Source organism: Sitophilus oryzae, unplaced genomic scaffold (genome assembly GCF_002938485.1).
Source record: "Sitophilus oryzae breed Bouriz unplaced genomic scaffold, Soryzae_2.0 scaffold_1576_pilon_pilon, whole genome shotgun sequence".
Lineage (NCBI taxonomy): Eukaryota > Metazoa > Arthropoda > Insecta > Coleoptera > Curculionidae > Sitophilus > Sitophilus oryzae.
The window spans coordinates 2,554,593-2,569,936 of record NW_022146254.1 but is presented as its reverse complement, the minus strand read 5'-3'; the positions used below and the strand labels follow the sequence as shown (position 1 = coordinate 2,569,936).

Here is a 15,344-nt window from a genome sequence, read left to right as displayed (position 1 = left end):
CGTAAGCAAAAAACACAAATATCAAAGAAAAAACTATTTAAATATCTAAATATAACTATTCAAGAACACTGTTGTGGTCCTGTTCAGTAGGGCCAACTTGTTGAGGGTCTTTTCGGGTGTGGAATTAATGTACACTGTTGTTTTTTAATATAACTTAACTTTAATTATGATGGACTAATTACAATAGTTACCCTGAGGGAAACTGTGAAAAGTAATAACGTGTTGAAGAGTAAAAAGAGAGTTGAAGAGCAAAAGCAAAAGAGTTGTGACTGAAACAGCAAAAGAGTGTGAGGGCCTGTCTTGCAGTTCTTTAAATAGTATTTAAGCTACAAAAGGTTTTTATTAGAGATGGGACATTCCTAAACTAATATTACAAATTTAATTAAAATGAGGACGCGATTATAACAACACTTTAGTTTTTTTTAACAAATACGTCTATAAAAACCGTTGAGTTCTGTTAAAATGATATTAAGTATATCAAGTTAAACTTCAAAATTGTTAAGTTTCTTTTTTTTCGATATAAAATTGTTTTCTTCTAGTTTAAAGTAAAAAATAAAAACATTTTAATTTTGAAATAAATTCCATTTCAAAATGCTAATTTATACTTGAAATATTCCATTACAGTTTTATATTTTCTTAATTGAATTAAAATGTTTATTCCGGCTCTGATGCTACATTTATAACAATTTATGGCAAAAATAATTTAAATTCTAATTCTAATTTGTTTAAACGTAGTTCCAAAAACAAGTTATATATCTCAAATCATGAATAAACATTATATACCACATGAATGGTTTGTTGCGGTTGAACGAATCTGCCTAAATCGGTAAATATAAACATTTTGCATGGTTAATATATTTTTTAATACAAATTAGCCTTTGACAGAAAAATCGGTAAATATAAAAAAAGTCTAAGGCCTTCTAATTGTTCAATTAGAATATCTTTTTAACTACATAGTTTTTTTTCGATATACAAGGTGTCCCAGAAATAAGTGCAAGTATTTTAACTGGTAGTATAGTTCAACCCCAGAAACACGCCTATGAGGTTTTTTCGCGAATTTTTTTTTTTTTTGAAAATTTGAAATTTTTTGAATTTTTTTTTAGTTTATAATTAAAAAACATAATTTGGCTTGATAATTCTGCAACACTTGATAATGTGGCAACATAGGTATTAGATTAAATTTACAAGAAAGAAAATCCAGAAAAGATCCAGTGGTTCCCAAAATTTTAGCAAAAATCATTTTTTTTTGAAAATTTTCAAAGTAAAATAACTCCGTTATTTTGGACTTACGTGAAAAACGATAGAGAGAAAATATGTTTCTATTATTTTGATCTACCACCCCTTAAAATATTTGCACTTATTTATGGGACACCCTGTATAGTAGTGTATTAGTATGATGTAGTAACTCCGGTGTTGAAGTATGATATAATAATATTATCCTCAACTGACAAATACTGAACCCCGCATTTATTTCTTGAAAAAATACCTAGGATTATTTCAAGAAATGAACCCACCATAAAGGTTTAGACTATATAAAAATATTGTCAAAAGAAGTGAAACTTCGTTACGCGCGATGGGGGTAAAAATTCAAGGCCGTGACACATGAGCTAGCGTCACAAAAAGTGGTAATGATCGAAAAAGTGGTAAGCCAATGAGGAAGCTGAGATGGGTCTTTGGACTCTCGTAGCTTGGGCCCGAGGGGTGTCTCACTCGGGTAAAAAATGTACACGTACTGCCAAAATATCCTTCCACTGCCAAGTGACTGCAAATGACTACGAAGAAGACTGCCTATGACTGCCATGTAATTATTATAGGCGACTGCCATAAGACTGCCGATGACTGCCAGCGACTGCCAAGAAAATGTACATGTAATTCCAATAGTGAGACACCCCTCGCTTGGGCCCTATGGGAGCTTTGAGGGACTGAAACTCGGAATGTAGATGAGGATCGAAGAGACGTTTCGTGCACTATAAAACAACATCATCAATGGCGAAAAAATAGTCCGATTTAAATGAAATTGTCGATAGATTGGACCAAGGCTAACTTGGCCATATACGACACGTGTCACTGTGACTGTTACTTTTGACGTAAGAAACGTCAAAAGTTGATGTCGTCCGATTGCGATCAAATTTGGTGGGTAAGGTATGTGAGCGAGGCAGGCTATCTCACCCTGCAATGTTAGGTATGACGTTTCGTTTACATCTTCATCAGTGTGGGACTAAAGATTTGATATTGAAGAAAAATGTGGGTCGATTTCGTTATAATTGTTTCAAACCGATGCCTCTAAATGAACAATCACCCTTGGGGTGCACGAATATCTCCATTTCACGAATAGTTTCTGAAATGACTTTGCTTTTTAATTTGCAACGTTACTTGTTTACAACATTTTTTCGTGTTTATTTGTTCGACATTATCTATTGATTTCTAATGAATCAGTACTCAGGAAACTGATGATCAGTCAGACGTATACATTGAATATCAGAACTGATTTATACATTCAAGTCCCAACGTGGTTGCCCAAGGAGATAAAAATGCTAAGATCAAACCACGGAGACATTGCATACTACGTAATTGATAAGTCTTCGAAGAGGTAACGTTCCGGTTATAACATAGCAATTGGGATGTTCCGATTACTGGATGTTACCATTAACGTGTGTTCCTATTAAAAAGGTTGCGCTGTACTTGAAAAGTAGAGCTCATCAGTCTAGTCACAGGGGTGTCTCGCTGTTGTAATTATATGTACATTTCACCATCACGGTCTTTCTGCCGAGGAGCAAGGGGAAAGACACCATCTACCTGCTGAGCCTTATCCAGGGTCAGAACTTCAATGTAAGGATATCGAGTTGGCGAGTCATCAACTCAAGGGAGGAGGGTCATAGTCAGGTCCTCACAGTAGGAATTGACCTCAAATCAAAAGAGGCAATAGAGAAAGAGGGACATATCCTCTATTATAGATACGGGACGACACCGGTATCAGGCCTAAGGAGAGACCAAGTTAAAGAAGTGGAGAAAATGGAGACAGATCCTCCACCCTCCACCTCACGGGTTCTTCAGCCGGAGGCAAGCTCCTCGACTGTGAAGGGCGGCACGGAGGGCCAAACTCCAACAGTGGAAGGGTGTGTAGCCTCGGAGGAAGAACTGTTATCAGAGGGGGATGGGAAATACCCTGTCCCCTCTAAAACAGGGGTATGATGGGTTATAGACTGTGTGATGAATCAAGGAAGGGGGCACACAATAGATCTTTAAGGTCGCAGTGATTAACCCTCCCTCTTCCTCATTCTACATTCTACATATGTACATTTTCTAGGCAGTCACTGGTAGTCCTTGTCCAATGTTAAGGCTAGTTTCATCAGTCTTAAGGCAGTCGACTATAATCGCCGATTGAAGAGATAAGTTTTCAATCAACGCTATAATTATATGGCAGACATAGGCAGTCTTCTGCGCAGTCATTGACCGTCGCTTGGCAGTAAAATTGTATTTTGGCAGTACATGTACATTTTTTACCCAAGTGAGCCACCCGTCTGTCGGTCTAGTCCATGTCTAGTCATATAAAAAGTATGATCAAACTAACAACACTTTAAACTGAGGAATGATATTAATCGAATGATATTAAAAATAGGAGATATCCAAACTGAAGTTCTTGATTCATACATATACACTCACCCGGCACGAAAAACTGGCACCTTAAAATTTTCATATATTTTAAAGTTTCATATAATGTGTTCTAGTGGACTGATTTTGATGAATTTTTAAGAAATTTGTAGCTAAATTATTTGACTTTTTAATACCTTTTTTCTAAATTAAAAATGAAAGTTGTCATCTGTCAATTATACCAGGAAAAACAAAACGTTGATATTTTGGTGAAAGTTTGAAACACGAGGTTTAAAAATAAGTTTGTTTGCTAGGTGTATCTTTTCTCGATAGTTTGTTTTTTGATTCATCTTAATAGCTTTATTTTTTTTTGGAGATATTCGTGTTTGAAGAAGACTAACATTTTTTCGAATTTCGTACATTAAAGCCATGCCTTTGTTTTTGGTCCTGGTCAACAAACCTATATAATAATATAGTTTTCATGATTTATGTAATGTCACTGTCTCTGAAAAATCATATTATTATTTCTGTTGGGCAGTTATTCTAGAAAATATAATATGGTTTTAAATTCTAAAGTTGATATGTACCATGATCAGTTAAAGCAGCAATAGCCGATACTTCAGAACTTAAAACCATCTCTACTAGAGTGAAGTTTCAATAAGAAACAATAATAATATGAGTGTTCAATGACAGTGACATTACAAAAACAATAAACACTATTTTATAAGTGTGGTGATGACGACCCAAAATCAATGACCTAACCTAACCTAACTAAAATTGCTGTAAATCGTTACTATCTTATTCAAAAGCAAATATCTTCAATAAAAATTATATAAAAAATACTATTGAGATGAATCAAAAAACAAACAATCGGGAAAAGATGTACTTAGGTGATAAAATGATTCCTTGCTTTGTTAACATATTCCAAAGGGTGTTTCAAACTTTCACCAAAATATCAACATTTTGTTTTCCTCCGTATAATTTACAGATGGAAACTTTCGTTTTTAATTTAGAAAGAGATACTAAACAGTCAAATAATTTAGCTGTAAATTGTTAAAAAAATCATCAAAATCGGCCTACTAAATCAGAATATATTAAACTTTAAAATATATCAATCTTTTAATGTGCCCATTTTTCATGCCGGTGAGTGCGTCTAAAAAAACAATTTTATCATAATTTTGTAACTACATACTGTAACTTCTTACACAGTAACGTGTTCAATAAGCCTAATAAATTAAGTATTAAAAAAAAACAGTTACTAATCGCCAAGTTCAAAATATATACACATATACACAATAAATCAATGAACCACAAAACAATATCACGGTCGTCAATTTCACAATGATGCACCGCCACTACTACCGCGTACCTACCAAACTTTTAATGACAAAAAACAAGTTGTTTTTCATTATATATGTGCCAGTTAATCGAATTTTAACGGAACAAGTTTTTTGAAATAAAAGCCGCCCAGATACATTCTTTAACAAATATATGTTCTGTGGGGTCACCCGGTGCGTTCATACGATTGTATGTCGCGCGAATTTTATACTGGTACTTTTCATCTGGTATTGTACCGTGTTATGCGATAGGTAGGATATGATGTCGTTTCACGGTAAGGTAGCAGAAGCCGTGTCCAATTGCAGAAAGGTCTTGTATACCTTAAATTGTGTTGGTGTCTGGTCTGTTTTTTTTTTCATAAAGTCAAAGTATATTAACCGTAAAATTTATTTTGTTGTGATTTATTTTTCTCTGACATTTAAATATAGCAGTCATAGGTACATCATAAATTACACATATTCCATTTTGTTTAATCACCGTAATAATATTTATTTTATTAACTTCATCACCATCATCATCAATATCATCATCATCATCCAGTCTCACGGCACTGTAGGGCATAGGCCTCCTTCTTTACAAATTAAAGATTCGACTGATTAGCATTTACTAATTCATTATTTATACTAATCAAGTACTTTCATTATGCAATATACAGGGTGTTTCAAAACAAATGCGAAAAACTTCAGGGGGTGATTCCTTGTTCAAAATAAAGGGTAGTTTGCTTTATAAACGTTGGGTCAAAAGTCAACCATTAGGGAGATATCGGGGTACAAAGATGGCGGAAAAATAATGTTTTTATTTTTTATCTTGAAAACGAAAAGAGATAGACTAATGAAATTTTACGGAAGCATTACTGTTATGAAAACACACTTTCAGGTAATTTTTTTACTTTTTTAAAATGAGTGGAAGGGGTTGAAATAAACTACCCCTATCATTTTGTTAACGAAATTTAAAGAAAAATCTTATCAAACACATGCAAATGCTTTAATTTGGATAGTTTAGTTTGTTTAGAAACTTTTTTATCTCTTGTGTTTTTTTGATAAAACTCACCGATTTGAAATTAAACAATAAAATGTAAAGCATTACATGTCAGGACAAAAAACATTTTTAGATTAAAAATCTAGTGATAATAACGATAATAATAATCATCTAGATAATAACGTATTGCAGTAGAGTAATGTCAAATAAAATAATATTAGGAACATCCTAAAAAGTAACAGCGGCCGACTAGATTTTTCCTAAAAAATTACAGCAGCCCACTAGATTCTTTATCAGAAAATGTTTTTGTCCTGACATGTAATGCTTTACATTTTATTTTTAATTTCAAATCGGTTAGTTTTATCAAAAAATACAAGAGATAAAAAGTTTCTAAACAAACTAAACTATCCAAATTAATTTTTGCATGTGTTTGATAAGATTTTTCTTTAAATTTCGTTAACAAGAATGATAGGGGTAGTTTATTTCAACCCCTTCAACTCATTTTAAAAAAGTGAAAAAATTACCAGAAAGTGTGTTTTCATAACAGTAATGCTTCCATAAAATTTCATTAGTCTATCTCTTTTCGTTTTCAAGATAAAAAATAAGAACATTATTTTTCCGCCATCTTTGTACCGCGATATCTCCCTAATGGTTGACTTTTGAACCAACGTTTATGAAGCAAACTACCCTTTATTTTGAACAAGAAATCACCCTCTGAAGTTTTTCGCATTTGTTTTGAAACACCCTGTATATGTCTACAAAAAATCTAATTAATTACTGGGTAAATTTTAATATTATTATTTTACATTTTGTTGTGCTTTTCGAATACTATGTTATCGTTACGGTGCATTCGAGTTATCGTCTGGTGCATAATATTATCGTTTAAAACCTACTAAGATATTGCTGTCGTCTTAGGTTATTACCATTTGTAATTTTTGTGATATGCCGAAAAATTAGGTATACATAACTGTACTTTTAACTAAATTTCACAATGAATACTGCTTTTTACACTGAATTTTTCATTATTAAAACTTTTTTTAATAAAACTGGTTATGAGAAATTTTCTAAATTATTTGGCATCTTAAAAAGAAATCGATTTTTTTAATATACAGTATTTCTGTTACATATACATTGACTTTATATTTTGTGATATTTAGTTACCAGTACCTAATGATTTTTTTTTTAAATAGATGCATGTAAATGAACATCACACTCTCCTCAATGCCATAAAAGTTAAAAATACCAATATCAAAAGTACCTTAATAATATTAAGAATTCTACATTTTACATCAATTTGTACATAGGCAGTTTGAAATAATAATTTAAAAATTAGGTAATAATTAATTAATGCATAATAATTGGTTTTCAATTTTAACATCACTAGTTATTAAATTTACACTGCCTGGGCTCATAAATTCTCTAAAGACTTTAAAACATTATGTGTTGCATTCACACAAGTGCCTTAGTATATTTCTGTTTAGATTAAGGAGTTTCTTTTTCTGTTTTTATTGTAGTATGTCAACATTTCAATTTAAGAAAAATGATTATGTATAAATTATATTATTGGCTTATTGTAATCTTGGATATTCCGGTAGTATTCTATTTTATTTATTAAATGGGATTTTTCCCTGGTTTATATTTTTCTGATGCTAATCGTACAAGATATTTTGTACTTCTTTTCTAAAGAAGAAAAGATTCGACCAATGTGTACTACCAGTCATGACCTTTGCATGCGAAACCTGGACACTTAAAACGGACATCATAAGGAAACTGCAGGTCGCACAACGTTCAATGGAGCGAAATATGATGGGAATAACTAAGAGAGACCGTAAAATAATAGAGTGGATACGACAAAAGACCCAGGTAATAGATGTCATCCACAGAGTCATATCCCTCAAATGGCAATGAGCAAGAAGGACAAACAATAAATGGACCACAAAAATTACAGTATGGTACCCACGAAGAATTAAGAGACTTAAAAGAAGACCAAACCTAAGATGGGATCATGATATGAAATTATCAGGGATAACTTGGGCCCGCATAGCCAACAAGATATAAAATATGAATTTTACTTTAATTTGTCAGTAATTATATTGATATCAATGCAATAATAGTAATTTTTATTTAAAATTAATTTAACGTTAATTAGTGGTAAATACAAGAAACTACACGTAACAGTTTTTTTATAAATTATTGTTACATATTTTATATTGTCCGGTCGGCAACTAATATTGTACTCCTTTAAAAAAGTATAATACATAAACCAGTAATTAATCGGAAAATGTTATTAGACAAATAGATAAGAAAATGCTAATATGTACTTAGAGTAATTATTTGAAAATTAGTTATAACATATCCAGTAGCGGCGGTTCTAAGGGGTACAGAGCTAGGGGTGTCTGGCTGCTTTTGAATAAAAACTGTACATGAACTGCCAAAATATCATTTTACTGCCAAGCGACTGCCAATAATTGCGAAGAAAACTACTTGTGACTGCCATGTAATTATTATAGGCGACTGCCGTACGACTGCCAATGACTGCCAGCAACTGCCAAGAAAATGTACATGTAATTAGTGATCGAATTCCAGTAGCCGACACCCGTCGGTACAGAGGCACCGAACCGTTAAGATAAAAGGGAAGAAATGAGTATATATGTAATTTTTTACGTTACACTTTATAATATGTCAAATTAGCACTTAGTAACACATAGGTACCCCAAATTTCATTCAAATCGGAATATCGGTTCTTAAAATATCCTAAAACTTGTCTTTATTTTTTTAAAGTTTGATGCCCTCTAACGGACCAACGAAGCATTTTTGTATAGAAGTAAATTGTGTCCACTGAACATATTTTGATTCCAAAAATACGTAATTCGCGGAATATTGGGATACCCTGTATATTTAATAGAATTCCGTGAAACCCTGATAATAATAAAAACCATTTTATATAATAAAAAAACAAATAATATTTGCTGCCAATAATACATAAATAAGTGTTATTTCTCTCTCATTTTGTGTTCAAACAAAACATTGCTGTAGATGTAATTATGTTGTTTTATATATTGTTACAACCATAAATGGTTTACTATAGCAGGATAGCGATTATGTTAATTTTATAGATTTTTAGCACGAGCAAGAGTCCAAAAGTAGTAATTGTCATTAGCGTAGCAAGCAATTCATCCTGGGGGGGCCTAGCTAGTGTTGAATCCAGGGGGGCCAAGGGATTTTTTTTTTAAATGAACAATAATATCATTAAAAATAAATATATTTTTTGAATTAAACGTTTATATGAATTTCTCTATAAACACGCATTTTTGAACACAGAAAAATAATATTAACTAAATAAAAATGGAAAGAATAATTTTTACTACATCACAAGCAAATAAAAATTTATATTTAGCCAAGAGCCATCGTTCAGTCAAAATTCAAGATTCCTCTGGGGAGTGCACAGCAGTACCTGGGGGGCCTGGCACCCCCGGGCGCCCCTGCAATTACGCCAATGGTAATTGTATAATATAGCATGATGAAATTAAACCAAAGCTTATTTTGGGTTGATATAATTGATAAAATAAGTTTTATATCTTAATTTTTCGGCAACAATTAAATTTTTAAACAAAGAAAAATATTTAAATTAAAAAATATTGCGGTAAAACAGCTAGATATTTTGCCACTCGAACAGTAAACTAAACAAAATATTACTTGTTCTTAAATATTTAATTTTAACGTTTTGTTTTATAACCAATAGGAATTTTTAATTTTTGGTTTTCCGTTAAGTAGAAATTTACTCAGCTGTTCTAACAATGAAAAAAAACAATGGTTGCACTTACCCCGAATAGATTTCATTCTTATCCAATCCACAGGTTTCTTAGTAATTTAAAAAGATCCGCCAAAAATAAATTATAGTAAAGACAACGCTCCAAACGATCAAGCCGACTTCCCGTCTAAATATAAACAATTTTATTGTCTGTTGTTATTAATTATTTATAAGCAACGACCAATAAACACTTGGATGCGCGCTTTACGATAATTCACATACACGCACAACCATATTCACACACGATTAAGGAATTAAATGTATCGGTTAAAGAATCGGCCGCATCTGCCGAGATCTTTCGTACAGGATTGTATCAGGAAAATTGTTAAGTGACAGGTTATTTTTTTCAAAAAATCATTCAGTACGTTTCTGTTTTTATAGTGGATAGAAGGTGTAGCAATAGCTGAAGGCTTAGCTATATTGGAGGTAGTAAAAAAATAAATACAGGAGTTGTATGGGTTTGCCTGAACCGCCAGAAAATAAAATAAAAATAAATTAAAGACGATCAGAAAGTTAAAGAAACACCTGAAATGTCTTTATACTGTAAAAAATATCTAGAATGTTAAAGGCTTAAAATAAACAGGGTGTTTTATTAAAAAATGGTAGATATAAATTTCTTTTAACTTACTGATGCAGATCGCATAACGCTCAATGGAAGGAAATCTGCTGAGAATAACGGAAAAAGACCGTAAAAGAATAGAGTGGATACGACAAAAGACCCAGGTAATAAATGTCAGCCACATCCACACAATCAAACCTCTCAAGTAGCAATGGGCAGAACACCTGGCTAGAAGGACGGACAACAGATGTACCACAAAAATTACAGCATGATACTCACGATCTCCAAAGGTCCAAAACACGAAGTCCAAACCTGGGATGGGACCATGATATTAAGAAAGTAGTATGGATAACTTCAGCCCGCATAGCCAGCTACAAAGAGAGTTTCTAAATAGGTTGAGAGAGGCTACACCATAATTGGAAATTGTTGAATAAGCTGAAAATGAGGATGATTTGCAAGAATCCGTAATATACTATACAGGGTTGTTCACCACATACGCGGAGTATTGTAGCTAAACTCTTAGATTTTTGCAAATTGTAAGTTTTGGATTCGTTGAAGGACTATTAGAGCTACAATTTACAAATATTTTTACAAGATACCGAATGGCCCAAATAAATAAAAAATATCAAAGTTGTATTTTTTTAAATAGAACACCCTGTATATTATTACATTTTTAGTTTCTAAGATTAAAATAAAGATAAATTTGATTAAGGTTTGCCGCATTTTAATCTTACCGTTTTTGAAATATTTAGGTTTTTGTCAAAATACAGTAATAATTTTAATGCTTTATTTCTCCAGGCGTATTTAAGTTTTTAAAACCAAATATTGTACTGAAGTATTTCTATTTACTAAATTTTGTGTTGCAATAATAAAAATTATACTACCTTATACAGAGTGTCTAAAAATTTATTTTAAATAATAGCTAGCTATAAACGGCAATAACTTCTGTAATTTAAATGGAACACCCTGTATATTTTATGATAATCAGATGCACAATTTAATTGTCTATCAAATTGTATTATATCATTTTTTACATATGTCTTCAGGTTTTCGTAGTAAATGCATTTTCTTATAATTTAGACCTCAATTATCAATATACCCATGGAATATTGAAATTTTTGATTATTTTTAAAGAAGTAACAAATTTTTAAAGGGTACAGATACTAATATTGTCGATATAGTTCATTTGTGTCATTAAAAAATAAAAAAAAATATTTAAATATTTGTAAAAAAGGATCAATTAATATGATTCCAGTATTCAAACTACATTAATTGACTGTTTGCGTTGATTAATAATAATTGCTCCAAATACTAAAAAACTTAATTTTGTATGTGTATTAGATAGTGTGGTAAAAAGTAACACCTTAAAAATTTTATTTTATTTTTTGCCGGATGCTTATTTATAGCAACAGAGACGTTCATTTTCATAACTTATTATTATATTGATTTCAGATTCCAAATCCACATTTAGGTAAAGTTTTCAATTTATGAAACTAACTAATGTAATTAATTAATATTTGGGCGGAAATAATGGAGGTATATTTAATTAATGGTATACTCTTTTATAAAGATTTAAATAGTTTTATTTGTGTATACAAATATGCTGATAATATTATCGTTTTTAGCACCTGTATATTTGTTGCTTTAAAAACAATCTAAAATGTCAATATTCCATGGGTATATTGATAAATGAGGTGTAAATCATAAGAAAATGCATTTTCTACGAAAACTTGAAGGTATAAGTAAAAGTGGTATAATACAATTTGATGGACAACTAAATTGTGCATCTGATTCTTCTAAAATATACAGGGTGTTCAATTTAAATTAAACAAGTTATTGCCGTTTAAAGCTAGAAATTATTTAAAATAAATTTTTAAACACTCTGTATGAGGTAGTATTATTTTTATTATTGCAACACAATAACTGATCAATAATTAAACTTCAGTAAATATTTAGTATTAAAAACTATGATACCCTTGGAGAAATGAAGCCTTAAATTTTTTACTGCAGTTTCACAAAATTGAAAATATTTCAAAAACGGTAAGGTTTAAGGGTGATAAACCTTAATCAAATTTACCTTTATTTTAATCACAGAAACTAAAAATGTAATAATATACAGGGTGTTCCATTTAAAAAAATACAACTTTGATATTTTTTATTTACTTGGGATACTCTGTATCTTGTAAAAATATTTTCAAATTGTAGCTCTAATAGTCCTTCAACTTACAATTTGTAAAAATCTAATCGTTTAGCTACAATACTCCGTGTCGTATGTGGTGAACAACCCTGTATATACCATTAGATTTTATAGACCATTTTTACTGGAACTTTATTTGTTTTCTCAGGTATGTATATTACACCTTGTCAGAAGCGTGCCGTGGGTAAAAGGGCGGGGTGGGCGCAGGGTACATGTAGAGTAATTCAAATTGCCGAATTCAAGGTGTTCTCATTATGGTTCATTTTACACAATTGGGGCGCTTGGATTATAGGATTATACAGGGACGGTAGCGCTTTTCGACTGGACAAAGCAACGTTGCCATCCGCTCTTACAAGAAGTACTGTTTGGTCAAGAAAATGTCGAAAATGCAAACAAATAAAAAGACTAGACCATAACGTGATCGTAGAATGAGAATAATTAGATTGTACGGTCAATTTTGCGATTTCACTAGGGTGCGTCACTCAGTCAGAGCTAAGGGCGGAGGGGGCAATCGCCTCCCCGTGCCCCCTATACGGCACGCCACTGCACGTTGTATATTAGTCCCAGTTACTCGGTACATTAACCACATAATATGAAATCTTCATTTTTAAATAACAGACTTGTCAGTTAACAAAGTTCTTGGAAAGCATATTTTCTAAATGTCTAATGTATTGATTACCATTTCTATCTACATTATTCAACTTCTTTTTTTTTATATTGTCCTGAATATCACATACCCTCCCTTCAAAAGACACTAGAAAGTAAAAGGTACTTTATACACCTTGTCACATTAAAAAGGTTATATTTAATTTTGTTATCAAATGTTCTTAGAATATATAGATTATTAATTTGTTTAAAAAAGTAGTGAATTAAATATCTGTTACATAATTAAATAAATGTAATATACAACATATATTTGGTTGAAGAAATGAGAAATTATTCATAAATATTAAACAGTAAATATTGATCATGCATTAAAATATTTGTTAACAAAACCATCTCTGTGTTCTAAAGTGATTAAATAATGTAAGGAAAAACCATGTTATTTTGCAGAATTTCTAATGACCTAGTGTCTTCATTTTATCTTTTAACGGTTATTGATGTATATTGCGTTATGTGTTCAATGTTATTGTTTTATTTATAGACGTAAATATAACATTACGATGTCGTTATACTTTCATGGAAAAGTGAGTTATGAACGTGCGTAAAATTTGTACAGTAAATTTGGCAGGTTTTTCTGCCATACTAATATTTCTTATGACGTTATATGTATTATTATACCTTTAAAGTAGGTACACAGGATTTCCGTTCTTCAAAGAAAACTGTATTGCAAAATAAAAGAAATACTATACCTAAAAATATAATTTTACTTTGTAAAAAACAGCCTAACCCCAAAAAGCTTATTTTTAGAAAACCCGAGTGACAATAACAATATCTTGATATTTTGCTTCAAATATTTGTCTAAAGACCTAATGAACTAAAATTTAGTCATAAGTAATGTTTATTACTAAAAAAATGTGATGCCGTTTTTCTTTATGAATTTATTTGCAAAGTTAATATGCCAATATTAATAATTGCATGAAAACTATTATTGAAGCAAATTTTGTAGCTTAAAACTTTTATTTTTATTTAGATACAAAATGAATTTAATAAAATAAATATCATACAGCTCAAATTTGCGAGTTTGTGGATTAAGCCGTTTTTGCGATGGTAGCCTTATTTATACAGGGCGGTCCGAACTATATTCCGAAAACTTCGGCAGTATATTCTGCAGATAAAAATAAGGAAAAATGTTCGTATAGTTCCAACCAAACCAAAAATGCCTAGTTTCGGAGATACAGGGTGTAGAATTTTTATTTTTATTTCGATTTTTTCCAAATAATTTCTGCAGTAACCTCTATATTTGGATTAAAATTAGTGTCTGGGAGTTTTTTGACATGAGAAATTTGATTTTGATGTCAATATGACTCCTACTAGTAGAGGGCGCCACCTACATATTTTTTAACTGGTTTGAAGAGTAATAACTTTTCGTCCGTACCTGTATAAAACTACTGAGTAAAAAAATATACATTTACGATATTTTTTACGTAAAAAAGGTCTCTTGGTAAAAATCGCTACGACTATTGGTTTTCGAGATATTTGGAATCGAAATTATCAATACCTGTCATCACTTACATAAATTAAAAATGTTTACATATAGTTATTAGACTGAGATCATAAATTTGAAATGTTTTTGTACCAAAAGTTAAACAAAAACTGTTTATCATCATTTTTTTTGCAGAAAAAATATGATTAATCAAAAAAAATTAACATTTCCCAAATTTATTTATTTCAGTGAAATAACTATCCACTCAACGTATTTATTTTTTGTCAATAATGGCATGTATTGACTATTTCCATTCTAAATATCTTGAAAACGGTTGTTCGTAGCGATTTTTACAAAGAGATAATTTTTACGTAAAAAATCGCAGAGATGTATATTTTTTCCCTCGGTAGTTTTATACAGGTACGGACAAAAATTTATTACGCTTCAAAACAGTTAAAACACATGTAGGTGGCGCCCTCTAACAGTAGGAGTCATATTGACATCAAAATCAAATTTCTCATGTCAAAAAATTTCCAGACACCAATTTTCATCTAAATATTGACGTTACTTCAGAAATTATTTGAAAAAAATCGAAATAAAAATGAAATTTCTACACCCTGTATCTCCGAAACTAAGCATTTTAGGACATACATTTATACGAAGTTTTTTACCTATTTTTATCTGCAGAATATGCTGCCGAAGTTTCCGGAATACAATTCGGACCACCTTGTATATGAGTCTAAATCTTGAGCTAATATCAACACGTGCCGTATGATCGAAAAAA

The 15,344-nt window shown here is 31.2% G+C and overlaps 1 protein-coding gene across 1 annotated transcript in view; it reads right to left on the bottom strand.

Moving 5' to 3' along the window:
• LOC115879129 (major royal jelly protein 3-like) overlaps positions 1-9,990 on the bottom strand; it is a 59,005-nt gene extending 49,015 nt beyond the window's left edge. Inside the window, exon 1 of the mRNA XM_030895793.1 lies at positions 9,732-9,990. Coding sequence (XP_030751653.1) covers positions 9,732-9,747 — 16 coding nt within the window. The 5' untranslated portion in view covers positions 9,748-9,990. The remainder of the gene's footprint in view (positions 1-9,731) is intronic.
• Positions 9,991-15,344: the final 5,354 nt, after the last annotated feature.